The sequence below is a fragment of the Astatotilapia calliptera genome, unplaced genomic scaffold (assembly GCF_900246225.1).
Source record: "Astatotilapia calliptera unplaced genomic scaffold, fAstCal1.2 U_scaffold_1, whole genome shotgun sequence".
Taxonomy (NCBI): Eukaryota; Metazoa; Chordata; class Actinopteri; order Cichliformes; family Cichlidae; genus Astatotilapia; species Astatotilapia calliptera.
This window is the reverse complement of record NW_020535618.1, coordinates 1,512,901-1,539,947: the sequence shown is the minus strand read 5'-3', so window position 1 is coordinate 1,539,947 and position 27,047 is coordinate 1,512,901. Positions and strand designations below refer to the sequence as shown.

Genomic DNA, 27,047 nt, shown 5'->3' with positions numbered 1-27,047 from the left:
ATCACCCACCGGGAACGAGTCCGACTTATTGCCGGCAATGCGAACCAAGCTCTTGCAATGGTTGTATAGGGATCGAATGGCCCGTAGCAATGGGCCAGACACCCCATATTCCCGCAACACCTCCCACAGGACACCCCGAGGGACACGGTCGAATGCCTTCTCCAAGTCCACAAAACACATGTAGACTGGTTGGGCAAACTCCCATGCACCCTCAAGTATCCTGGAGAGGATAAAGAGCTGGTCCAGTGTTCTGCGACCAGGACGAAAACCGCATTGTTCCTCCTGTATAAAATGTAAAAATACAACAAATGAACAGAAACTGAAAGCGACCTCAGCTCTTCCATCGTAATATGTCAGCCGGCTCTTGGTGAGGACGAACAGCCTCTCCTTGTAGTTCAGCGGCGACGTCCTCTTCTTCTGCTGCGAACGCTTGATTAGCAGCTCCTCCAGCAGCAGGTCCGCACTCATCCTGGCCCCGCCGACGGCCTCAGCCCATTGGTGGAAGACGTCAGACCGCAAAGGTATGGAACTGATCTAAGAGAGATGACCAAATTCTCAGATATAACTCATTCCTCCTTCCAGATAAACACACCTTTAGATTTGTTGTTCCAAAAAAGTTAATACATTTCCTGAGATGAAACAAATTAGAACCAGGTCTGTATCATCAATATGGCCACAAACAGGAAGTCCTCCTTTGTCTGTGACCACATTGTTCTTCTACCACAGTAGAACTTTATCTTTAATAAATGCTGTCTCCTACATTTCTGGTGGTACGGAGCTTTTTGGGAAGCTGGACACAGCGAGCAGCTCTGAGGGGTTTTATTGCACTTTCTGTGGAAGCCTTATTTAGCAGGAATTTATTTTTGGTCATTACATCCACCCGTACTCTGAGGAAGTGCAGCCATCTATACCGAGCTTTCATTATGACTTATTTCTGTCTGTCTGATTCTGCTTTTTTTTGTCTTTAGAGCCACAAGGCTCATAAGCAGCGTCTCTGTTTACATGCGACGCACACTGATTTCCTTTATTTCACCGGCAACGCTCAGTTATCTTTATAATAACACAGTTTAGTTTCACTTGTGTCAACTCATTACACCTCAGCCTTTGTTGTTTATTTTCTTCTAGAAAGATGTGATTCATCCAGGATAAGATTTAAGAAGGGCTCACAGATCTCTTTTTACTTTTAAGAGTGAATAACATGATTTCAGTTTGGTTTCTTCTTTTTCTAAGTTGAAGCTGCTCCGTGTAACACCATAAAAACACCACATATGTCGCTTTAACAAAGTAATGAACTCTAATGACCTTTGCACTCAGTGGCTTCACAAGCTATTCATTCACTGTCAGCTCATTATGCAGTGATCACATAGCTCTCTTGCTGATTATCAGTTCATTTGCTGTGATTGATTCAATGTCCCAAGTTCAATCAGCACAAACTACTGAGTGTGATTAATAAAAACATGTGGGCATGTAATTCATCGACTAGAAATGACCATAGTCACTAGCATTTATGGGTAGGTGAGTAGCATATTAAGCTTACAAACCACATCCGATAGTCAGTACATCTTTTGTGGTGGTTAATCATCCAGTAAAACACTGAGTCAATCGATAATGTCAAAGTAAAAGAGGTGTTTTGTCTCAAGCTGATGCAGGATGTGCTCTTATCTGTGTCCGCCAAAGCTCTTCTCTCAGTTTGAACTTATCAGGTGATTTACAAATTTGGTTGGTAGGTAATAAGTAATTCCGTGCAAATCTATCAGACGCAAGGCAAATGGTTAGCTGCACTACACAGAAGCCTTTTGTTTCTGCTGTGTGAAACAAGTAATGTGAGCGTTCAACATCAGGAGGCAGATGGGGTTGGGCGTGACCAAGCAGCAACATCTGAGGTTAAAAATACATGCCAATGCTCAAGTGCCAACACATTTCCCACAGGGGCCACCTTAAACTGTCACCAAAAGTGCATAAATACCCACGGACTCCTAATTTTACGATTGTCAAATTCAGCTGTGGAAGTCACATTTTTGCTTAAATAAAAAAAAAAAAAAAAGGTGGAAAAAAAGCTGTTTCTAAGAAGTTCATGGTGTGAAAATTCACCCAAGCCATTCGTTTGAATTTTTCTGAGGCCTGTTTGTGAGGCTGCATTAGCCAAGCGTCCCATTGAGTGCGTTCACAACATTGGCTCCTTATTGAATTAGCAGACAAATAATATGCTTCAGGATTTCAGAGTCTGTCACTTAGCATGAACCAGCAGGTATGTGTCTGTGTGATGCATCTGAGCAAGCATTCATAGAGCCCTTCAAACTGCCAGAGTCCAAAAACCAGCTGGTGACTTCCTGGTGGCATTCGATGTGCGTCAGACACGTGTTACTGCTGCTCGAACCAAAAACGAGTCAAAAAAAACAAAGCTGGGTTGAGGCAGAACAGAAGAGGCAACTTATTTTGGTCTCATGTGACTGTTTAATGCATCAAAATGCATAACGCTAATCTAAAACCTTAAACACATGCAGAATAACACTGCGAATAACATCTGATAAGATTACTTGATATAACGCCATCAATACAACAGTGTTACAGTAGTGTCGTCTGGATCTCCGTGCCAACTTATCAAAATATAAACATACAAAATCCTGGCAGGTTGCCTTCATGCATGTGTCTGCAGAGACATGTCAACGGTTTCCTTTATATAACTGTATGTATGGGATAAACATGTTAACAGTTTTCATGCCCGAAGGGTGACAAAGGCAACACCTGTCTTACTGGCATTGCACAATGAAGCACATTTGTTACTGGTGCACTGTGGCTCCTTAGTCAAAGGTCAAGTTGTTCCCCGTCTTCACCTTCTACCTTCTTTATTTTCATTTCAGCAAGCGGTAAAGCATCCTTTGACTATGAATAGTCCCCACAGAATACATATAATCAGTACATTCGCCCATAAAGCATAAACCCTTTACTGCTTGGGTACAGTTTGGATGTGAAACAAGGCCGAGATTCTTCACAGTAGTGTCCGTTAAGTTTTTCCAACCGCACTTAAATGCAGCAGAGGGAAGGTAACGCACGCCGGTGATTTGAAGCGTATCGCGGGTTGTACACCTGTTCTCAGGTGATACTACACGGTCCTACTACACATACCATACTATATGTATACTATATTTTTTTTAATCTATACTGTCCGATTAAATACTAATATGGATATTTTACAAAGCAGCAGCTGAAAGCAGGTCCACTGGTGTTGTTTATACGCTGCAGCATCACCCCCACAAAATGAAAGTTTCAACGTTATTGAGCGTTTTTGCATCGTATCCTCTGTTTTAAACTCACAGCGTTTTTAAACTCACAGAGTTTAGCAGCGGCACTTCTAAACTCGCAGGTCCGCGGTTTCGTTTGCGGACAGCAGAACACAAAAGGCAAAAAGTTTACAGGAACTTCGCTGGGTGTCTGTGGAAAAAAGGATCCCTTACCTCCGCGCCTCATTTCCCAGTTTCTCCTCACTTGGTTGGAGTCCGTGGGCCTCCCATGTCGTTGCGAATCTCGGGAGCGGGATTCAGGAAATGAAGAGAAACGCACCGGCTCACGGACACGCGCACTTCCTCGTATTGCGCTGCTGCACGGTGATCGCTGAGTGAGCTACGACTGATTTAGACCTCTGGGGTGGCTGCGTCACCAGTGGGTGACCGTCCCCGTCTCCAGCTTTCACGCATGTACGTGCTGTTACCTCGTGTTTAATGCAGAAGAAGCAAATGAGATGCCGGGATTTTCTTCCATCACGGGTCCCATTCCTGTTGGGTTACTCAGGGTTTGTTTTCTCACTTCCATCTGTGATGAGCCCTGTTACACCTGAACGTATCTTTCACACACACACACACACACACACACACACACACACACACACACACACACACACACACACACACACACACACACACACTCTATAAATCAAAAACTAGCAGCATATAGTCATAATAAAACACAAACTGACATGATGAGTCAGCATACAACAAGTACTCTCATTTAGAAAATTCCTTACTCAGTGATCGTTTCCACTGGAGCAGCTGCTACATGCACACACTCATGTTGCAGTTTGAGAGTACGTGTTTAACATGTAAGTGGTAACAATGGTTCATTGCTATGCAGCCGTCTGAGCTTCATCGTTCAGGCCTAGCACTGCTCAGATCTCACGTCCTGGTGCTGTCCTCACCCTGCTCTCTTCTTTCCTTCCTCTTTTGACAGGCACATTTTTGCTTTGCTTGCTAAACACAATTAAAATGCAGCACTACCGGATAACCTCTCCATAAGAGGAACATAGTTGAGGTGTGTGGGGTTGCAGACATTTTGCACAAATTGACAAGGAACAAGGTGCGGAAGTATAAGTGATACATTTCCCAGCATGCTCCTCCGCTACCAAAACATTTCTGATAAAGTGACTGTTTTAGTCAGTGGAGTGTGAGTGGAGAGTTTGCACTGACAATTCATCTCATAAGGAAAATGTATATGGCATATCATGATTTAATCATTTAAATCATGTTTTAATCAAAATTCTAGTGTTATAGTAACGTTACTATAACACTAGAATTTTGAGTGTCAGGTGAAATGTAAAGAAAATGCACCTTGAAAAATGATTTTCACTGGACCCTTCCTACCTTCAAAGTCATTTAGTGTTAGCTTGGCTGTCCTATCAGACATTACACGTTTTAAAATTTGTGTGCAACTTTCCATAAAAGCAGTGGGCAGAGAGGAGTTTTCAGATTAACGAGCACCATCAACTATTAAATATTTCCTAGTGTGTTGTCAGACTTATTTGACCGGTCAAATGTTCTCACACATTGCTGACCTCTTTCTCTTTGATGGGCACAAACTTACAGGGGGTTTATTCTTCTGTGTTAAACCTTCCACAAACCCTATACCTAAACACACACCCCTTTTGAAATGCTGTGACAAAACCTGCAGCTTAACCTGCGATGCATCTCCATGGAAATTTCACGCTGCACTCGGCAACTAGCCTGCTCAGCACCATCAATCAGTACCGTCTATGGTGACACATCGCCAGCCATAGCTTTAATATAAGGACGCACAGCTGTCAGATAAGCAGAGCAGTGAATAAAGAGAAAAAGTCTCATAATTGTACTTGTTTCTATTGTCACTGGCACCACATGAAACACTAGGACACAACCACAATGCAATTAAACCCATGCTCAGTCACGAATGCTAGCAATGGCATCAGCCTCTTATGTAGTTTACATCGCAAGCCAACGGCTGCTCCTTGGCTGATTGGTTTGTGCTTCTTGAGAAACATGATAACTCTGTAAGAGGAGCTCCACCCACCTGCTTATCAAACCTTCTGTTTGTAAAGGGCAGCCAATCATGAAGATATTATCTTAAGGAAAGAGGAACTGAAACAGATGTTTGATGCAGATGTGGGTGAATTTGACAGGCTGCACCAAGGTCGAGTATACGATAAATAACAATGATTTTGAACTACCCCAGTAAAGTCCAAAATAAAAACACAAAAATAGATATGCGTAGGTGTGTGTGTGTATATAGAGGAAATTGAATCAAATTAAACTTTTTTTATACGCACATATGAACGGTTTACCCTGCCATGATGAACTGACTAGAGTGGATAGATATCTTATATTAAACTATAACATTTGGCTTGATATACACTAGGTAAATTAGCCAAACTTCACAAGGGATTTATACTTATGTGTTGCATCCAACACGGTGATAAGGACACACACACACGCATAAATCATCTTCCCAGGGCCTATCGCAGAGTTTTTAAGCCTGTGTTTAAGATTAATGCATAATTTTTAAGGCTCAGGTTCTCATAAGTACTTTAAGCTTTAATCGAGTTCGCTCATGAACAGCTGGCAGGAGTGCAGGATTGAGCCTTGAGTTTTTTCAGACTAATGACCTGTCTTACTTTATTTCATTGTTGACGTAAACTTTCTAACACATTTCACACTTTTACTTTTTTCATGCTGCTGGTTTCATTTCTTTTATTAGACTGTGGAGGCACAACACTTCCTGTGGGTATACTCTTCATGGCAGGCACTTTGAGCCATTGTTATCTTTACTAAAAAAAAAGTAGAAGCAGCAGCAAATGACTGAGAACAGAGAAAGGATTGCTATGGATCACAGGTCTTTTCAGTGTTGTTGTGCCACTCAACACCTGATGATTGATAATCAAACATCAGACGCATAATGTTCTTTTTTGTTTCTTGTTTAGATTTGAATCTCTGTCAACATATTGTACCAGAGATCGGAGTCATATTTGGGAAAACTGTTAAAAGTGAAAAGTGTTGCTCATAATCAGCAAAACAAAGTTAGGTTTTCCAAAAGACCTTCAGTTTCAGCAAATGCCCCAGAAATGTCCTCTAGGTCAATTTAAAATAGGAATATAAGTCACCTACAGTGTCTCAAAGGCAGAGCTTGGAGGAGTTTGGGATGGACAGATGGATAAACAAAATCTGGATTATTTTACTAGATATTCTTGTGTATTTTTAATTTTTTGTTCTTTTTAAAATATGGTCTTTCTTCAAACTGAACATTTTTGACAAGGAGGAAGACCACACATGACAAATGTCTTGTGGTGGAGAGGAAACGTCTCCATGGCACGGCTACGTCTGCAGCCTGTCTGCAGCTCGGACACCAAGCATTTCACTACATGTTGTAGTCTGTATGATTGTGTATGTGACAAATAAAGGTTGTTTGTTTAAAAGGAAAAGAGAAATCTGCACAGTGCCATGTAAGCTCAGGTGATTAAAAGGATAACCCTTACATGTTTTGCTGTTATCAGTTAGAGTGGGCTGTGACTTCCTTTCAAACTGTGGGAGAGGTGTCACACCACACGACTGATAGCTGAGTGGAAAATATTTAATGCTGCTTGTGCTGCTGTGTTGGAGGGTTGGTTTTGGAAAGTCTTTGGATCCTGTAAAGAGTGACAACAGCTCTCTGTGAATATATTTTCTAAAACTCACTTTTGAAAAGACATTTTCAAAAGTTAGACCACCTTTGAAGGTGGAAGCATTTATAAGGGCAAATATTTTGGAAAATTGCCAAGTTGACTTTCTCCGCTTTTGCTCATTTTCTGTTATTACACATACTGCGGATGCTCATATTAAACAAATGCTGCCAAATGATGCCAAATGCTGTAAAATGCCATTAAACATAGTTTCTTTTCTGCTCTTTGCTCTGTCTGAGATCAGAGGGAGGTGATTTCCCTAATATGGTCATCTCAGGAAACCAGCGTTTGCTGTGACCACAAGAGTCTCATAAAGAGCTAAAATGGCACATGTCCAACACAGGATGCACTGAAGGTGATGTTATTGTAAGCAGTGTTGGTCAAGTAATCAGTAACTAATTACTGTGAATTTCCCATTACGTGGTAGCGCACTCGGTGCTTGCTTGGAAGTTTAGGGAGTTTTCACTGTAAAAAGAAGTTTTCTTCTCACGCACAACGGACACTAATGTTTTTGTCACTTTTTATGGACTCAAACTCAAAGTAAGGTCAGTACTTCCACGCTTTAAACGCTGCACGCTCATACTCTCTCCCGCACTCGATATATGATCCATTGTTGATCTGCACACAGCTGTTGTCACGAACGTCGCACTCGCTTACGTCACTGTCATGAGACATTCTCGCAAAAAAATTCGCGGTTTTAGTAATGCAGCGTTCCTACGGGAAAGTAACGGTAATCTAATTACCGTTTTTGCAATAGTAATCCCTTACTTTACTCGTTACTTGAAAAAAGTAATCGGATTACAGTAAGCCCATCTCTGATTGTAAGATATATATACTGAAGACTCTACAGTCCAAGTACACTGATAGGAAAGGTTACCGGGAGAAAGCTTCTTATTAAAAAGTTTGGCTGTAATGCACAGCAGTGTGTTGGAGAAAACCAAACACAGCATATCAAATGATGGTGGAAGAATGACTATTTGGGCTTTGTTTTACAGGAATGGACAGGTTGCAGGCATGATGTCGACCATGAATTTCTCTTTATACCCAAAATATTCCAAAGATGAACACGAGGCCATTTGTCCAGTTGTTAAATCTTGGATAAAGCTGGACAGTGATTGCTACCACAGATTTGCTGAAAAAGAAAATAACAAAGGAGATCGTTGCATAAGAAACCTTTTGAACTTAAGCGCTCACGCACACAGGTGTACACGTGAGTGCTTACAGACACAAACTATATCTTCCTTGGCTGCTACATTAAAGCATATTGTACACTGTCGGACCTGTGTGCTGCTCAATAACATTCAATATTTAGTATTTACTTTTACTTACACGTATCTAGGTTGTTGTCTCTATATTGTGTTGTTCTCTCGTTTGTTTTCTCCTTTTTTTTCTCAGTGTCTTCTTTTACTGCCCCCTTCCCCTCTGTTTTCTTTTCTTTCTTTCTTTCTTTCTTTCTTTCTTTCTTTCTTTCTTTCTTTCTTTCTTTCTTTCTTTCTAATTGTCTGTCCAATTTGTAATTTCTTAAAATAAAATAAAATAAAATAAAATAAAATAAATAAACAATGATAATATAGATTAATCAAGTGAAAAAATTTGGCATTGGCATATTTTCTCCACTTGCATCTTTCCTGGCCTTCAGACAACAATTCTGATGCTAAAGTACCGAACAGGACAGGCAAAAAGAAAAAAAAAAGTAATGGGAAAGTGTCAGTGTGCAAGTTACCACTGTTTAACCATTTACTGATCAGTCTAACAGTGAACTACTATATTACATATTTTTAAACTGCAGTTGAATAAAAGCAGAAATATGAAAAATAAGGTTTTACACTTGACTGGGTTCAACATAAACTAACATACTTCAGAAAAATGATGATATGCGTGAAACGTGTCACTTAAACATGACTCAAGCCTTCACGAAAGAGAAAAAAACAGGGGGTTTCCCATCACTTGAGCCTTGACTGGAACTCTTTAAATCGTATCATCTTCTTCTTCTTCTGTCATGCTTCAGTAGTAGACTGGAGAATAAGAGCCACCATCTGGTTATCTCAATGAACCTCTTCCTAATGTTTGCTTTCTGCAGATGAAAGCCTGCTTTTATTTAAAAATGTCAGACTTTCAGACTCCTGTAGCGCCTACCTGAGTACAAGGTATGGACAGGCTGTGTTGGGGGTGCTCCCTGTTGTTAATGAATTGTGGGCCCTCAGGAAAACCGTTGTGTTCCCATGTGAAACTCTTCAGGTCACCCCAGGCAAGGTGAGAGTGGCAATCAAGAGTGCCCTTTCTCCTCTTTGACGAGGCCAGTCTTCACATTTTGGACCAAGAACACAAACAGTCAGCTGAGACAGAAGAAGTCCCTTATATGAGTGACGAGATGTTTCTCCCACTGCAAATGTTACGTTCAGATGAACGTTGAACAGAGGTGGTGGATTATGTCACCAGCTATCAACCATCTGTAGTACAAAGCTGTCTTGGGTTGTCTTACCAGGTGTTTCAACCTCTGCTTTCATTTAGCATCAGGTGACCTAACCTGGTCACACGATGGTTCTCACAGTGGTTTTACGCACAGTGGCAATGATCACACCTTTTTTTTGGTTTTGTTTTGTTTATACTTTGGCTGATATGATGAAACACATCATTAATAAAAGGTCAGTGATCATCAGCACCACCACGTAGAGGTTTAAATACCTGGAGTTTTAGAAGTGACTAATTCTCTTGGATGAGGGGGGAAATATTTTCATGAATCTAGACCAGTCTAGCTCAGTTTTTTTTCATACACCCTGTTACGGCCCAGCTCAAAAGCCGCAACATAAAAAAGGAGACGAATACCAGAGTGGTAGTGAGAAGAGGTTTTATCTTAAAATGGCATAGCAGGTTGGCTAAAATGGCTGGTGCCACCGAGGCAAAGACTAGTGAGCTTCCGGGAAGCTTGCCTCAGGTATGCTTTTATCAATTAGCACCGGCTGAAAACATTGAGGAGATTAGGGGCTGCAGAGGGACGTAACACACTCAAGACCTTAAAGTCCTGAATTACTGAGAAAAAATGTCTCCCATCTGCCCCAGGGCCTTCTTCATGTATGACGTGCCCAAAAAACTTAATCCAGGAGGCTTCCTAGTCACTGCTGCTCATATTCACAGCCTCTTTCTTTTGGTCATTACGAGAGCTCGTGACTGTAGGTGAGGGTAGAGACGTAGATCGAGCAGTAAATTGAGAGTTTTGCTTTGACACTCTACTCCTTTTATCATGACCCATACAGTCCTGCTGCAGCTATCCTCAGTTGTGAATAAGATTAAGGAGTGACCACAATATGTAGGTGTTGGTCAGCTGTGTGTGTACCTCATCGTTCTGAGTTTGCTGAACTAATTTTAGCAGCTCTGCTATATCTTTGATCTATCTCACTCAGCCAATCACACGGAGGCTAGAAACAGGAATTATGAAGAAGATACGGGATGTGGCCCTAACCTTTATAGACCAGGTAAAAGAAAAGGTGAAAGTACTCTAACAAGGCATCTGACCTTTCTGAGGAGGAAATTACAGTTTTGGACGATATTACCCCGGTGCTAAAACTATTCAGTCTGAAACAAAACTCTTACAGTTAACTACTTTACACTGGATCAACCTGTACCCCATGAAATATTTTTTATATGCTTTTATTTTACACTAAAGGAATGACTGGATGGGACACTTTCAAGTCACAGAAAGAATTTATGACTTTATGATCCTCTAATCACATACAGTGACCTTGTACTCTGAGCTCCCTAGACAGCATTTGGATAGCTCACAATTACGCTACCTCTGGTACAGTTCATTTACAGGACAGGTGAATCTTCTGTGGACCAGATGTGGCCAACAATTATGAAAAAAGGGTGGAGCTGTGGCTGAGCTGAAGCCTGAATGAGGTCAATCAGGGGCAAATAGAAAACCTGTGTGAGTAACACATGGTCAAACATTTCTGTTAAAACATTCCTTTAAAAAAACCTTTGCTAAAGAAATAACAAAAATGAATAACAAAAATAAAAAGAGCAGCTGGAGTCAAAGGACCAGATTTTGAACTGGCTCTGACGGTCATAGCAGCTAAGCGGAGGATAAAATATGAGCCCTGTTTTTGCATTATGAGCCTCAGTGTGTGTGTGTGTGTGTGTGTGTGTGTGTGTGTGTGTGTGTGTGTGTGTCTATGGAGATATTCACATAGACGGATGCTTTGTGGTTTCATTCACGTCATTCTTTCACTTCCTTTCTGTATCTTTGTCTTCATCTTTCTCCCACTCTCTTTCGCCCGCTCTCTCTCTGTAAACACTGTAAATATAAATGCTCTGCATTCAGACATTTAAATCTTGATTCATGTGTCTAAAAGCTGACTCAAAAAATAGTCAACAGCAGCAAGGCAACTATCCTCCTCTTCTTTTTTGTGCCCATATCTGCTTTCTTTTGCCTTCTCTTCTTCACCTACTCTACTTCCTCCACCCACCTGCCTGCCTGTGTCTCCGTCTTTCTTTCTACCTCAATCTGTCTCTGCACCCTTGTCGCTCAATTATTCGATGGTTTCCCACCTGTGGCGTCCTATCAGCTCCGCACCGATGGTTGCAGAAAGAGATTGAACCGAGCTGACCTAAAAAGAACTGAAGAAGAATAAGTGGCGCTGATGAGGAGATAGAAGAAGAGTCAAAGCAGGAGAAGGAGGGAGACAAAAAAGCAGAGGTGGAAGACAAAAGAAACAGACAGTCATGATTCACTCAAGTAAGTAATTTACGAACATACGTACAAACCTTGCTTATTTCTTCTTTTGACATTGGAGCAGGTTGCAGCAAACTAACAAAAAAGCCAACATTTGCACTGATAAGAATGAGTTACTCAGCGTTAAAGGAGAAAATGTGAGTAAAATGTGCGGCGTTAGTATGCAGCGTGAAATGAGCCCGAGACCATTAAAACGTCATCTAACAAACGGCCGGGCTTAATACCACCATAGGTTCCCGTCACTTTGTACCTGAAGTAACTTCAAGGTTATGAACGTCTTCTGAAAGTTTTTGATGTTTCTTGATCTCTGAAGCTGTGGCAGTCAGGCAGTTAAAGGGGACACCAAAATGGCAGTTTGGCTTGAAATGTCACTTCATCACATGACAAAACACAACAAAGACTCAACTTTGGCTCTTTATAATCTTTCAATGCCATGTTCAGGGGTGTCCGCTCCAAAGTTTTCTTCTTAGGCTGCACTAGACTAGCTTTACACGAGTTTTACTTTAATTCTTGCTAATGGCACAACGCCACAGTTATGTAGCTCACGTTCGCACCGTCTGAAGTGACTCACTTGAATGTTCCTTCTTTAAAAAATTAGAATCTCAAAAAAGTCCGAGCTGGGATGATTTTCAGGTCTTGTTCTCATTTGTTGCTTAGTTGTCTTAGTTTTCTGACTGTTTCTGGTTTCCCTCTTCTTCAGCCTACCTGACAGTTTTTTTGTAGTCCTTAACAGTAAAGCTTGAGTTTTAACCACATGAAGTAATTTCCCTCCATAATTTAAATTAATTTAACTTAGTTTAGCTTTTACCTGCACTTTTACCTGAGAGCCACTGATTTGACCCCCCCCAAAAAACCAAACAAACACAACAACATGAAAACAGTGTGGCTTAGTTTACGTGTTTAAAAATAAAAGAAGAGAAAATCTGTATGCACATCCAAAAAAGTGTATTTTTTAGCTTGAAGCATCTGCTGTTAAACCGTTAAACCATGTTTTTGGCTTGAAACTTTTTCCACATTTATTATGCATAAACCCTTGAGCTAAGGACAATGTGAAAATGTCGACCGAAAGCTAAGCAGAGGCAGAGACACCTGTATGCAAACTAACACCTCTGGTTTGCTGAGCAGAAAGGAGTGTTTTGCTTGCTAATGTAAAGTTTCAGTTCTGTTTCTCACATGGCACAAAGGTGCAGTTACCCAGACAGGAAGGTACACTCATACTGGCCTTTAAATCTGAGCAGAACCCAAGTAGAGCTAGTTCAGGTTTCTCCTATATGTTAGTCTCATGTTGACAAAAGTAATGCTAATTTGCTGTCAATTAACGTTTACCATGCTCACCATCTTAATAAATTGTGTTAGCATATTTATTTGCTAATATTTGCTTTATGCACTGTTTTGCAGCTGAGACTGATTAGACTTTCACTTCAGAACAAGTTTGCAATTCCAGTTTAGCAGAGGAGAGGCCTAGCGGAGAGCTAGCAGCTACAGCTGCCTGTGTCCGCATGCTAAGCAACCAACAGCATCTCTGTTAAAGAATAATTTTGGGCCTTACCAGTAAAACTCCAAGATGAGTTACAAACGAAAAGCTGTTATGAAAAGAGGGACTTACTTCGTAGCAGGCCATGAACGTGTTTCTTTTCAGCATTCTAAAATAGAAGTCTGCAACCAGCCTTATGACGCCAACTTCAGTGTTGGCTTCATTTTTCACCCCAAAGGAAATATTACAGTTAATATCCTCAGGCTAACCACAGAAAACAGGAATCAGAAGCCCAAAAAGTGTCAACTAAAATCCACAGCTTTCACTTCAGGTACTCTACATACACTCTGAAACCTTTAACTGTTACTTTTAAAGGACAATTATGACTTTTATTTAGAATCTAAGTGCTTATTTTACCACTTGGTAAAGCAGTAAAGAAAGAAAAAGAATGCAGTACCTGAGTGTATGACCCATGCCAGCCCATTTAAAAATATAATCCTGGCAATGCACAATGCATTTAGCATCAGTTATACAAATCTTAGAAATCTGAGAATTCACGGATATGGCTTCTGTGTTTTTTTTCTGCCGATTACACCCCTCTTAGACCCCCTGGCAATAACAGATACCTCAATAAAACTGTGTGTTCCCTGACCAGCTACGGGAAGTTGCTGCAAGTCTCTAGGTGAAACTGGCTGCAAAGAGGTTTACTACACCAAGGTCATCCATACACAGTGTTGGGGAGTAACGGAATACATGTACCGCCGTTACGTATTTAAAATACAAAATATGAGTAACTGTATTCCGTTACAGTTGCCGTTTAAAAAGGTGGTATTCAGAATACAGTTACTTTGTTGAAATAAATGGAATACACTGCGGTACTTTCCTGTTTCATATTGTCGCGGGTCAGGACTGTTTGGGTTTTGTTTGACAGCTACGTTCTGTTGTTCCAGGCGGCAGCGTTACGGTTGCCATGGTTACAGGGTGACGCTCTCTCTCTCTGCGACTGTGTGTTTCCTGGGTGAGAGAGCGCCTTTTCGTTGCTGTTGTTGTTGTGCTAAGCTAACAGGCAGAATGCTACAAGCATAGCTCTAAAGAATGTAGCATCATGGGCAGTGTAGTCCGTGCTGCAGGGAGAATGGACTGCCATACACATTATGGGTCTGTGAGCACGAGGAGGGAGAAAAAGGGGAGTGGAAAGGTACGAGTTGTCATCGAGGAAAAACGGGAGCTGGAAGCATGTAAATATAATAATAACCACTTCAGCCAAGAAGAGTGCCTGACGAGCCCAGTTGTAAGTAAGCTATTAAGACTCGACTGTACACCGTGTTCGTGTTTTCCTCCGAAAACAATAAGTTCCGTTGGAGCAGTCTTTCAACGCCTCTCTCTGTCTCTCGCAAGAAAAATTGACCCACACAACAAAGTAAAGCTATTTTTCGGCTACGAGCTGACAGGGACCCCGCCGTATTAGTCAGAGGTCCTTTTACTACAGTTTGGAGTCGCGGACCTTCAGTAATAGTAATAAATCACACAGCAACAGTACATTCACGTTGTTGTAAAAAGCATGGTAATATATTAAGTAATCCAAAGTATTCAGAATACGTTACTGTCATTGAGTAACGTAACAGAATACGTTACAGAATACATTTTGGGGCACGTATTCTGTATTCTGTAATGGAATACATTTTAAAAGTAACCTTCCCAACACTGTCCATACATGTATTGTGGTTGCTAGCAGGTTGCTGTGGTCATCCTTAGTTTGCAAGTAAGATGCCAGTTTGTCTGGAAACACTCTTCAACAAATTACCAAGCAGTAGTGAAACTCAACACAATCTGAGACAAACTGGACATTTTTTGCCTTCATAGAAACACTTGAAATGTGTTGATTGCAATGATAACTCATAACAGAGTTTCATATTGTAACACTTTGTAAACCTTTTAGAGTTTTGCTTTTACTGATTTGCAAGAGGTTGGCAGGTGTTTGCAGACAAGTTGCCTTTTTTGTGCAGTCAATGGATGACTTTAGCAATCTGCTAGCGGCCAAAGCAAACACAAGGACGCATCTGATGACTGCTTTCATCTAATGAAAGCTAATAACCTCAACGGATGACTTACTAACCAGGTTGACACAGAGGCTATAGTCAAAGAGTCAGTTTGCTTTAGGGAACTTCCTAACTAAGCGACTTGAAACAGAAGTATCTGCATGATGGCCATATTAAGAGCTGTTTCATCTCTTTAAATACTCAGGAAAGGTGAATAGCTTAGAGGAAACACTGAAACATTTCTTATGAAAAGAAAAGAGATGATTTCATCCCATGAGTCATAATGATAAACAATTAGAAAACATTCGGTTAATATAGAATAGAATAGAATAGAATAGAATAGAATAGAATAGAATTCAACTTTATTGTCATTGCACATGCACAGGTACAGGGCAACGAAATGCAGTTTGCATCCATCCAGAAGTGCTTTAGTGATATAGATATATTACAATATATGTTAGCAATAATATAGATATGTGAGTATATTACAGAAATGGGTCTATTATGGTATGTTATAATGTACACGGTATGAAGTATGTTGTGAATATTCTATAACTATAAGTATGTACAGGCTGTAGTGAGTACAAGCTATGTACAGGATATGAACAGGATATAAATATGAAAAACTATACAGAATATGAAATAAATAACTTTACAGAATCTGGGATATACAGCTATACAGAAATGGGAACTATGCAAGTTGTAAACAGTTGTAGGATTAAAGATTATCGAATGTACAGAATGATTATTTACACAGAGCTATACAGTAGTGCAGTTAAGATAAGTGAGGGTGTAGATAGTTTCTACAGAGGCTATATAAAGTGCTGGTGGTTGTGAGTGGTGGTTCAGTCCATGTTATTATTGTGTTTGAGGGTACAGTTGTCCATTGTGGGTGTGTGTATGTTCAGTCCATGAGTTTAACGTGGGTCAGATGTCAGGAGGCAGAGTTCAGGAGTCTGACAGCTGTATCTACTATGATGCAGTAAGCAAAAATATAAAATGAATGCAGGTCCTGTGGTACCAGCAGGTGGATTCTCTGTAACCTGAAACAGAAGGTTTTCAGCTGAACGTCCAGTTAGTGGAGCAGAGAACTGTTTGGATCCGTTAATTGTTCACAGCCACAGTCATTTGGATGACCTCTGAGCTGAGTCCACAGTTTAACAGCTGCTGTATTGCCTGAATAGGTAGAGGTTACACTGGATCACCTCTCCAGTAGGAAGTGAAAATATGACAGGATAGGCAAACACTTCCTTTCACCTTACAGCCCATTTATTCCTGTTTATCTATCATTACAATGTTGGTAAGGAAGTGACATGATTTCACCGATAAATAGTCCAAGATAAGCATTTTATGATCCTGAAGAAATATGTCAGCTACATAAATGATCACACTGTTGAGGAGTTGCGTTTAAAAGCTGTCTGTTTCTCTGATCACCGAGCTTCTCTTTTCCTAACTCCTGATTCTCCTTCACACCTTTCCTCGACCTTGTGACATTTTCCATTGGCTGATCAGATATAGAAGAGGTCATTTTTTTGGGCTATTTGACTGCAGCCTTCGTCTAAAGCTGTCCCACATCCTACTTTTTCTTTACAGGTAAACTTTTAAATAAATATTCACCAGCTGGGACCACATCCTAAATTAGATTTGACTGCCAGTCCAATGAGATTTAGACTGGCGGTGGCTGCTGGGCTGGGCAGATCCTTCATCCACTCCCAGTAGCCTGATCATCCTTTAAAACATAACAACCTACAAAAAAGTAAACAGGATTTAGGATTTAAAACTGTACTTTGTAATTATGACATTGTGCACCAGTGGGAGGAAAAATTTAAAGTAAAAAAAAGTTTCAGAATAAATACATATAAATACAAATCAGTTAATAAAATGTAACTTTTATTTATCCAAAAGTTGAGGTTTTTAGGGCCCCAGCTGATAGAAACCTCGGAGACTGGTTGTTATTAGGGTGTTGGTTCACCAAAAACCAACAGAAGAGTTCATAATTCCCTTGGCTTAACTTCTACAACAGGGAGGGCACATGCAAAGCATGATGGGACATGCCATAGATGCATTTGGCAGTTACAGTTAAAATCATGTGACACTTTGAGCATTTTGCCTTTGAGTGTTTTTTTTGTTCTCTCAAACTCATAAAGTTGCACAGGAAGGAATGCAGCCATCACACACAGACACACCTGTCTGCTGGCCCACATAAACACACACACACATGCAGGCATGCGCACACAGGCTCACAGGAAACTGCACTTCCTGACAAAGACCTCCTACACAAAACCACAGAGAGAAAATTAACATGTATTTGAACTTAATATCAAGAGATGACCAAAGCTACAGAGGAAGCTGCGTCTGGAGGCAAAAGTCTAATCTGTTCTGTTTGAAATAAAAATTCTAATTATTTAATTAACCTTTAGTTTTATTTGATTTTAGTACAGATAGCGAGAGAGAGAGAGAGAGAGAGAGAGAGAGATGGGAACGTCGACCCTCTGTGGTTAACTCTAAAGACTATGTGAAATACCCTATGAAAGTCTAGTAGAAGATGTGAATGCCTCATTATGGACACTCTCTACTGTGACCGTCACTGCTTGGCTATACGACAAACAGTCACAAGGAGCAGTACCCACCTTAAAGGACACTAGAAGCAAAAATATCAAGCCAGTTTTTGTACCTGCAGAAGTCTGATGACGAAAGGGGCGCCTAAGAAGTACAGCAACCTGTCCGTGCCTGAGGCTTTGGAAACCTCCAAGCAAAGAATTCACCTAATTGTAAAGGTAGAGGCAGGCCAATAAATCAGCAGTTCTCCACTGAACCATCCGAGGTGTACTCTCAGTGGCAGGGGAAGAATATGAGAACAACCTTCCTGAACAGGATCTAGTAACCATCACCGTGGCAGGCACCCAGGAAAGAGAGTTGGACAGCACCAGGCCCTGACATGATTCACACCCACTGGCTGAAGAAACTGACTGCACATCAGGAGCATCTGGCAGCACGAATGAACCAGCGGTCGAGAGATGAAACACTCACCTGGAATGGAAAACCAAAGGTCCGAAAGTCCTGATCCCGAAGGAGCCCCATCGAAGTTTCTTATTGTATTAGTATATTTATAAAAATTGACCATTGTGGTTGCTTTGAACTCTGGATTTGCAATACTGGATTCCACTAGAGCAGGAGTGTCCAACTCCAGGCATCAAGTGTCAGTGTCCTGCAGGTTTTAGATATCACCCTGGGTAAACACACCTGAATCAAGTGATTAGGTCTCTGGAGAACCTTAAGACACGTTGAAGAGGTAATCTAACCATTTAAATCAGCTGTGTTGGATCAAGCACACATCTAAAACTTGCAGGACACCGGCCGTTGAGGCATGGAGTTTGACACCACTGCACTACAGTAACTTTGCATCATTAAAAATTCTAAATTATCCTTATTTATCTTAAACTGGGCCTTGGTGACTCCTCTCAGGTCACCCTGTGTGTGAAACAAGCTTTTTAGCTCCTTCCCCTTCAATAAAGCTTTATTCTGATTGGTTGCCTCTTGCAACCACCACAGCCATATTAGGGATATTTACTCTGTGTGACATCATACAGAGCGCAGAGTGGACCGCCAGAAACTGAGTAGCAGTATATATTTGTAACAGTATATTTAGTATATGACCACAAATTAAAAATAAATAAAATAAAGAAGCATTTCAGTGTTGTACTTAATTCAGGTTGAGGTGGAAGGAGAGTCATCCATTCATCAATCAATGTTTCTGGTTCTTTTAAACTGCAGAGAGTAATAGAAACCATTGAGACCATACATTGATGCATCAACTTGTGTTATAATCTGAACTCTATGTGCACCCCTATGTGTGGACACCACACATAGGGGTGCAAAATCCAGGGGTCCAGCATTCGGCCCTTTAATGTGTTCCCCTCATGTGCGCTTGTTCACTTATTGCAAATTTTGGTGAAAGATGACTCATCTGACCACACTGTTCTTTTTCCACTAACTCTGGCTCTGTGGTTTTTAGCAACACTCTCACTAATGCACTCTTCTTTGTAAAGAGAGCCCTGCCATAACATCTTCTCTCTCTCTCTCTTCTTTGATTGTCTGACCGTGCGAACTGACAGTGTGATCACATCCTGCACTTACTCTTACAATCACCTTCATGCAACGTATTGCACTGAGAGCATCACGGCCATCAAATGAAAGCCATTGGCCACAATTTCCGTCGCTGCTTTTACGGATGTCTGCATGCAGACGACACGCTAAGATGAGCAGTGTTTTTGACTAAAGCTTCTGCTAGCAATAAAACCTTTTCAAAGTCATTCAACTCTCAAGTTTAAGCAACAAAAATAAAGTTGATGTAATTATCATGTCTACACCATATCTGTGACAGACAGTCTGAAGTGCTCCAATATCACTTAGACTGATAAGTATGTCATAGACCTCTCCTCATCAACACAGAGATCAGTGTATTTTATGTAACTGGGCCTCAAACGTCATCCAAACACCCCTAAAAGCCTGTCAGCGTTGGCGACTCAGTCTTTAAACCGCATGAAATATGAGATATCTCTAAATCTCGTTGTGCGTGTCTTAGTCGTGAGTGAACAGAAATGGAAAATTACATTGAAAGTCAATCAGCAAATGTGAATGTAAACCTGTGTTGTCATTTTATTTTTAAGTGGACTCAGGCAATAGCTCTCTAGAGTTTCTGAAGGTCTCTCAGAGATTTTCTTTGGCTGCTTTTCCCATTCTTTTTCCACCCTACTATTTTTAGAGGAATATGGTTTTGTTTTGACTTAGGATTCCTAAGTCAAGTCAACTGTTGTTGTCTCATACATAAAAGTGAATCCAACTTGACTCTGGATGTGAGAGGTAAAAGCCGGTAGTAGTCTAGTAGTCAAAGCCGGGAAGAATAAATGTGTTGTAGCAGATAAGAGTGATATAATTATGGAAATTATTCTGATCTTAAGAGGCTAATCAAAGGCCTAGTCAGTGAACCTAGCTTAATGTAGCCCAAGACCATAGATTTTTATTTTGAGGAATAACTAATACGTCAAGCTAAGTTGGAGAGATAGAGTTGAGATGATTTGAGGCATAGTGGATATATTAGAGAAAGGATGGTGAAGATGGAGCTAGTAGGTAGGAGGAAAAGAGGAAGACCACAGAGGAGCTACAAGGATATACAGTGACGAATAAGGACATGCAGAGGGTTGTGTGACATTGGACGATGCTGGGGATTTGCATTCCCTAAAGAGAGCAGTCAAAAGAAGAAGATGAACTAATCCGTTCGATTCATTAGTTTAGAAAGCTTCGTGGCAGATCAAAGCTACTGGAACTGTTTGATAGCAGGTGGCCATATTAACCTGCAGTGGTGAAAAAATGTTATGTCTTTGATTAATCTAGATTAAAAGAGGAAGAGGTATATTTGAACATAAAAGTGTGCCAAGAATAGAGCCCTGGGAAACTTTTTTCACTAATTCAACTCTGTTCTTGTTTGTTCCTTTCTTCAGATCACTCTATCCGGTCGATCATCTGCTGCTGCTGTGCTGTTCAGACCAGGTGGGCATTTAAAGAGTCCAAAACAAACATTAAAAAAAAACAAGGAGCTCGTTCATTTTATAGATACTGATCAAAACATTAAGTTAAAACTGATTTTAAAAATAAATGATGGGAAGAACAGGAGGTGGGAGTGCAGCTGGCACCAAAAACAGAATAACAAGGCAGGGGAAGTAGAATTAAACCCAAGCACATGAGACTCAAGACTTTCAAAATAAAACAGTGCTAACACAGACTGACACACAGACAAAGGCATGTGAAATAAAGGCTGCCTCAAACCTGAATTTTTAAAATGGTCACCAGGAGGCGACTCTGCTGGTTTTATTGCAGGGTCCTTGCCTTAAAATATAAAGCACCACATGGCAACTATTGTTTTGATTTTATGCTATATAAATGAAACCGAAGTGAACTGAATCAGTTTGGGTAAAAACAAAAAAACATATGTGGCATATAGACTCACTGATTGATTGGTTGATTCCAGGGAGTTCAGCACTCGTGTGGAGCTGGAGAGCAGAACCTCCCTTTGTTTCCCAAACCGGCGGTATTCAGGACAACCCACCCGGGTAGGTCAAATGGGTTTGCTTCTGTGTGTTTCAATGTTTCATTCATTTCTATGAATTAATCTTTACTTTTTGTCTCAGTTACAGGTCGAGAGGTCAAGGAGAAAGCTCCCCCTCCCCCCTCCTGAGGGTGAGGACGGTGAAGGTGAGGGCCTCTTGAGTGTCGTGGCCATGTACGACTTCACCGCCAAGGAAGACACTGACCTCACACTCAAACAGGTATACACACACATGCAAACAAATAGAAACACAAAAATAAACTGCAGAGATTTGTTAATCTTTTGTGTTGTGACCACAGGGGGAGGAGTACATCATACTGCACAAGCAAGACCAGCTGTGGTGGCGGGCGCAGGACAAGCATGGGTACTTTCAATTTAAATTTCAGTGTTTGTGTTTGTTATAGCAAGAGTATTTTGAGCAATATTACTGCTCATATAAGATATCATAGAGCAATTATTGGTGGGATTGTGCTTGATCAGTAAAACAAATAAATATTGCTTTGTTATAGGAATGTGAAGTTTTCTAGACACAAAAATATGTTTGTTTATTTTTAATAACATATAGTATAGATAAAAATATTTCATAGTGTATGAAATACACCCTACAAATTTTCATTTTGAAATGTAAATAAATTTTTCAATCTAGAACTATTTTTTTTTATTTAATTCTTAAACATCTTAAAGATTCTAGATTATCAGTGTTTTTTCTTCCTACTCTGTTTCTATCAGAAATAAAGGCTTCATCCCCAGTAACTATGTGACAGAGAAAAACAAAATCGAGGCAAACCCGTAAGTTTTACCATATTTTTGACTTTTGCCTTCTTTTTTTCTTTTTGCTTTTGTTTTTAGTCATTTTAGAATCACAAAAACAATCCTTTAAATTCTCGTTGTCCATCCTGTAGGTGGTATTGCAAGAACATCACTAGGACAGAAGCAGAGCAGCTGCTAAGACAAGAGGTATTTATGCACCTATTTAAATGTTCTCTAAGCCGAGCAAAAACAATGGTTTAGCAGTAAAGCGTTCATGTATGCTGACATGGCCCGAATCAATGAATATGAGGTACATCAACCATGCACTGAAGTTTTTACTCCTCTCTAGTCAGTGTTTTTGAGCAGTGTTTAAAAATACTACTACTTAGATAATTGTTGTTTCCTGGAAAAAATTTTTTTGTTTGTTTGTTTTGTTTTTAGCTTATCAAATGTGAAAAGCTGTATCTGACTGATTATTTTAGACCAGACTCAAAGTGGATGCTTTTATGCACACACTCAGTATTATATTAGCGAAGTTTTGAAATGTAATCTTTAGAGTGTTGGAGATAACCATGACCATATTTGGTCAAGAGGGCGGAGCATCAGATTATCAGCTAATGATGGCAAGTTTGGTTAGTAAACTGTCTTCGAAGATACGTACATGTGATAACCTGTGCAAGACAAGTACCAGCTTGATAAAACAAAACTAAAACGTTGCTCTTTAAAACTGTGGCAAAAATATCCTGAGCTGTCTGTACCGCAGTAATTACTGGATAATTCAATGTTAAATAGTTTAACATTACAAATGTTGTTTTTTCACAGCACAAAAAGTGAACTAAAAGAAGAATCCAAATACATTATGTTATTTAAAAAAATGATTAACGATTACTCAAATAAATAATGTTTATTTCTTGTTTTCTTCCAGGACAAAGAGGGGGGATTTGTGGTCCGGGAGTCTAGTCGAAAGGGAGTCTACACAGTCTCTGTTTACACCAAAACAATAAGGTGATTCATGTAACCTGAAGGGTTAAATCTTAGCCTGTCTGACAAAGACAAAAAATACACTGAATTAAAATCACAAACAAAGCACATCTTAACCTACAAACTGATCAATTCTTCTGTTTCTTTGTCTTTAGTTCCAGCGGAGATGTCAGGCATTACCAGATTAAAATAACTGACAATGAGCAATACTACTTAGCTGAAAAACACATTTTCAGCTCCATACCTGAGGTTATACACTACCATGAACACAATGCAGCAGGTAATTGAGCACATGGTATTTGTAAAAACAACACTGTCAGTTTTCCATTCATTACTGCAGTTGATATGTTTGTTTGCATGTTTTGTGCAGGTCTAGTGGCCAGGTTGCGATATCCAGTCGGACCAATGGGAAGGTGTGTCCCTGCCACGGCAGGATTCAGCTCAGGTATGTGTATATAAACACTTACAGATCCTCTCTAGTATTAGTCAAAAATACCTGCTAAATTTAGAGATGGAGAAACACGTCAGCTATAGTTCTTACTGAGCCATTGAAACGGTTTTCTGTTATACTCATTTCCTAACTCACACATTTTTTATTCTGGGACTGGGCTAGAGTAGCTTTGCATGATTTGCAGTTAAGATACTTATATTTATATCTATGTTTCTATCTATATTGGCTCTTTAGTCATGTAGAAGATCAAATGTCTAAAGATACTGAAGCGCACACAGAATTTCAACAATTTTGGGGGCTTTAACACATTTTGCCCTTGTAACCTTTAGTGCTTGGCCTGTAGCCTTCATCGCCCTGATGAAAGCTAAGGTTAAAGTGGAATGATTAGTCAATGAATAAAGTTGTTCTTCTTACTAAAAGAATATGATGAACTTTGACAGCTTGCTGAAATTGGATCTTCAACCTCTGTAAAGTAATATATTTCCACATAACAGTGGAAATATAAAACAGCTGTAATTAGCAGCTTAAACGCAAACTTCTTTCTATCAAATTACTTCACTGGCTAGCAGTCAAGTTTTAAAATGTGGACAGAATTAGGTCATTCAGAAACTGGTTGTATAAATGTATGCAAATGCATCCTTAACAAGGACAGGAATGAGAAGCAAGCAGATATGACCAGAGCTACATCTAATATATAGCAAAGTAAATGAGTGAACACAAAAATGAAAATATCTTTCATTTTGAAAATAGCTGAAAGTATCTTTCATTTTTGGAGCCTGATTTGAAAAAAAGATACAGATTAGAATATAATGTCTGTTTGTAGATGATGTGTTATTTTATATCAGAATTTGTTCCTCTTTCATTTCCCACGCATGCGACTAATAAAGGTTATCTCATCTTAACATTTCCTGTGGCATATTGCAATTATATTATTATCATAGACTAAATGTGGGTGTGTTCTTTATTTTTGAATTATTTTTGAATAAGTGTAATCATTATAAGGAATAGGAAAGTGAATCCAAAGTTAGAAAAATTAAAAAGCATCTAAGTATTTAACTAAATAATATAACTAAAGTTTTTTTTTGTTTTTTGTTTTTAAGAATTAGCAGTTTTCATGAAAAGCACATGAAATTCCCAACTTGTATTTATTCTGTTTCTTATATACTGGTTGGTTTTTAGGTCTCATAGAGCAAGAGGTTTTGAGATGACCTCACTCTTGTCTTTACTCACTTTATCTTGTTCTTGTGTTTTTTCTTCTAGAAAAGTGGGAGATCAATCCCAGTGAGCTGACCTTCATGAAGGAGCTGGGTAGTGGTCAGTTTGGCGTGGTGAGGTTTGGCAAGTGGAGGGGACAGCAAAGAGTGGCCATCAAGGCCATCAGGGAGGGAGCCATGTATGAAGAGGACTTTATCGAGGAGGCCAAAGTCATGATGTAAGGATGTCGGGATAATCCGGATGTGGGAAAAGGAAGAGCAATTAAAGAGCTCCTTAAAAACATTTTGTGACTGATCTCTCTTTTAGGAGGTTGTGCCACCCGAAGCTTGTACAGCTGTATGGCGTTTGTTTGCAGCAGCGCCCCCTGCTGATCGTAGCTGAGTTCATGGAGAATGGCTGCCTGCTGAACTTCCTGCGGCAAAGGAGCAGAACTCTACCGGAGTCGTGGCTTTTGTCTATGTGCCAGGATGTGTGTGAAGGGATGGATTACCTGGAGGGACATAGTTTCATCCACAGAGACCTGGTGAGCCAACACAGTAATTCTATATAACATGAGTAACAGTCTATGAAATCATGGTATATTTTTTGTAAGATTTGAACCTGTACAGAGTTTGTACAGACTCCTGTATAATGCATCTTTGACATCTTCAGATTCAAGGTCTTTATTGTCAATATAACAATATACACAGTATTCAGTGTACCAAAATATCCCAAGATCCCATGGTGCATTTATAAGAGTATAATATTTAAGAATATAAATATATATATATCTTCAAGAGAGATTAACTAGAAATTATAAATACATAATAACTACATTTAGGTAAAATAAAATATAAAATACTAAAATATGTGATTTGGTCGGCTAACCGAATTTCCCAGAGGAACCCACCCGAGGGATTAATAAAGTTCTATCTTATCTTATCTTAAAACAGAAGAAGGACAAGATTCAAAAAATAAATTTCAAAACTTGTGCTGCTCAACCCAAAGATTAAAATAACTAAAATGCTCAAACATACAGTGGCTTGCAAAAGTATTCGGCCCCCTTGAACTTTTCCACATTTTGTCACATTACAGCCACAAACATGAATCAATTTTATTGGAATTCCACTTGAAAGACCAACACAAAGTGGTGTACACATGAGATCTGTTCTAGCTGAATATTTGGTTTATAATGTTTCTTTTCCATATCCAGGCAGCCAGGAATTGTCTGGTTAGTGAGCACAATGTGGTGAAAGTCAGCGACTTTGGAATGACCAGGTATGTTCTTTTTTTTTTATTTTAACCACATTTGTTATGCAGACTACCTATAGAATCTAAAGCATGGTGAATAACTACTCCTGCCACCTGTTCTCTGGTTATATTTAAATTCTTCAACTATGTTTGCCAGATACGTTCTAGACAATCAGTACACCAGTTCAATTGGTGCCAAGTTCCCAGTGAAGTGGTCTCCTCCTGAAGTTCTCCACTACAGTAAATACAGCAGCAAGTCTGACATCTGGTCCTATGGTGAGGAAACACAGGCCAAATATACCAAGTGTATAGCTCCTGAGTAGTTGTAGCTTAAAATAGATTGCAGCTTCTCTTTGTCTTCCCAATCTCTCTCTCTCTACGTGTGTTTATATGTTTATATGTGTATGTATGTATGTATATATATATATATATATATATATATATATATATATATATATATATATATATATGTGTGTGTGTGTGTGTGTGTGTGTGTGTGTGTGTGTGTGTGTGTGTGTGTGTGTGTGTGTGTGTGTGTGTGTACTATGTGTCTAGTATTACATATATGTGGCTATTTTTCTCCAGGTGTGGTAATGTGGGAAATATTCTCTGAGGGTCGGACTCCATTTGAAAACCGATCAAATGTGGACGTAGTTACTGACATCACCAGGGGGATCCGGCTGTACCGACCACAACGTGCTTCACAACCACTGTACGCCATCATGTACCGCTGCTGGCATGAGGTATTAAACATTTTGTATTTTAATATTTTGACTGTACCATGTTTCTGCACCTTCTATAAAGAAATGCATGACATCTTTCTCCTCTTCTTCTTTTCATCTGCTATTACGTCTCCTTTTCTTCTTCGGTGGTGGTGCAGAAGCCTGATGGTCGGCCATCTTTCTCTGAACTGCTGGAGGAAATCAGAAAACTGGCAGAAAATCAAGACTAGCACACACATATTACTATATCGCTGGACTCCAAACTGTTTGTTTATTGTTGTCATGAATGTAAATATATTTTATTCTGTCTTTGTAAATAAATATTTTTATAAGGCCTTGCTTTAATGCTCTTGTTATATATTTTACTTAATGCACATCAGCTGTGGATA

At 39.8% G+C, this 27,047-nt stretch overlaps 2 protein-coding genes across 2 annotated transcripts in view; one reads left to right on the top strand and one right to left on the bottom strand.

Annotated features, from left to right (window-relative positions):
• Positions 1 to 3,808, bottom strand: part of tec (tec protein tyrosine kinase) — a 29,052-nt gene extending 25,244 nt beyond the window's left edge. Inside the window, exons 1-2 of the mRNA XM_026160399.1 lie at positions 3,456 to 3,808; positions 331 to 534 (exon numbers count right to left, since the gene is read on the bottom strand). Coding sequence (XP_026016184.1) covers positions 331 to 468 — 138 coding nt within the window. The 5' untranslated portion in view covers positions 469 to 534; positions 3,456 to 3,808. The remainder of the gene's footprint in view (positions 1 to 330; positions 535 to 3,455) is intronic.
• Positions 3,809 to 8,651: 4,843 nt separating this feature from the next.
• txk (TXK tyrosine kinase) lies at positions 8,652 to 26,948 on the top strand. Its single transcript, XM_026160428.1, has 16 exons — positions 8,652 to 11,693; positions 20,705 to 20,753; positions 21,232 to 21,313; positions 21,392 to 21,529; positions 21,609 to 21,673; positions 22,039 to 22,098; positions 22,212 to 22,266; positions 22,985 to 23,064; positions 23,196 to 23,320; positions 23,411 to 23,485; positions 24,752 to 24,923; positions 25,013 to 25,229; positions 25,899 to 25,963; positions 26,094 to 26,212; positions 26,522 to 26,679; positions 26,817 to 26,948. The coding sequence occupies exons 1-16, from the start codon at positions 11,681 to 11,683 to the stop codon at positions 26,886 to 26,888; spliced, it is 1,545 nt and encodes a 514-aa protein (XP_026016213.1). The 5' UTR covers positions 8,652 to 11,680; the 3' UTR covers positions 26,889 to 26,948.
• Positions 26,949 to 27,047: the final 99 nt, after the last annotated feature.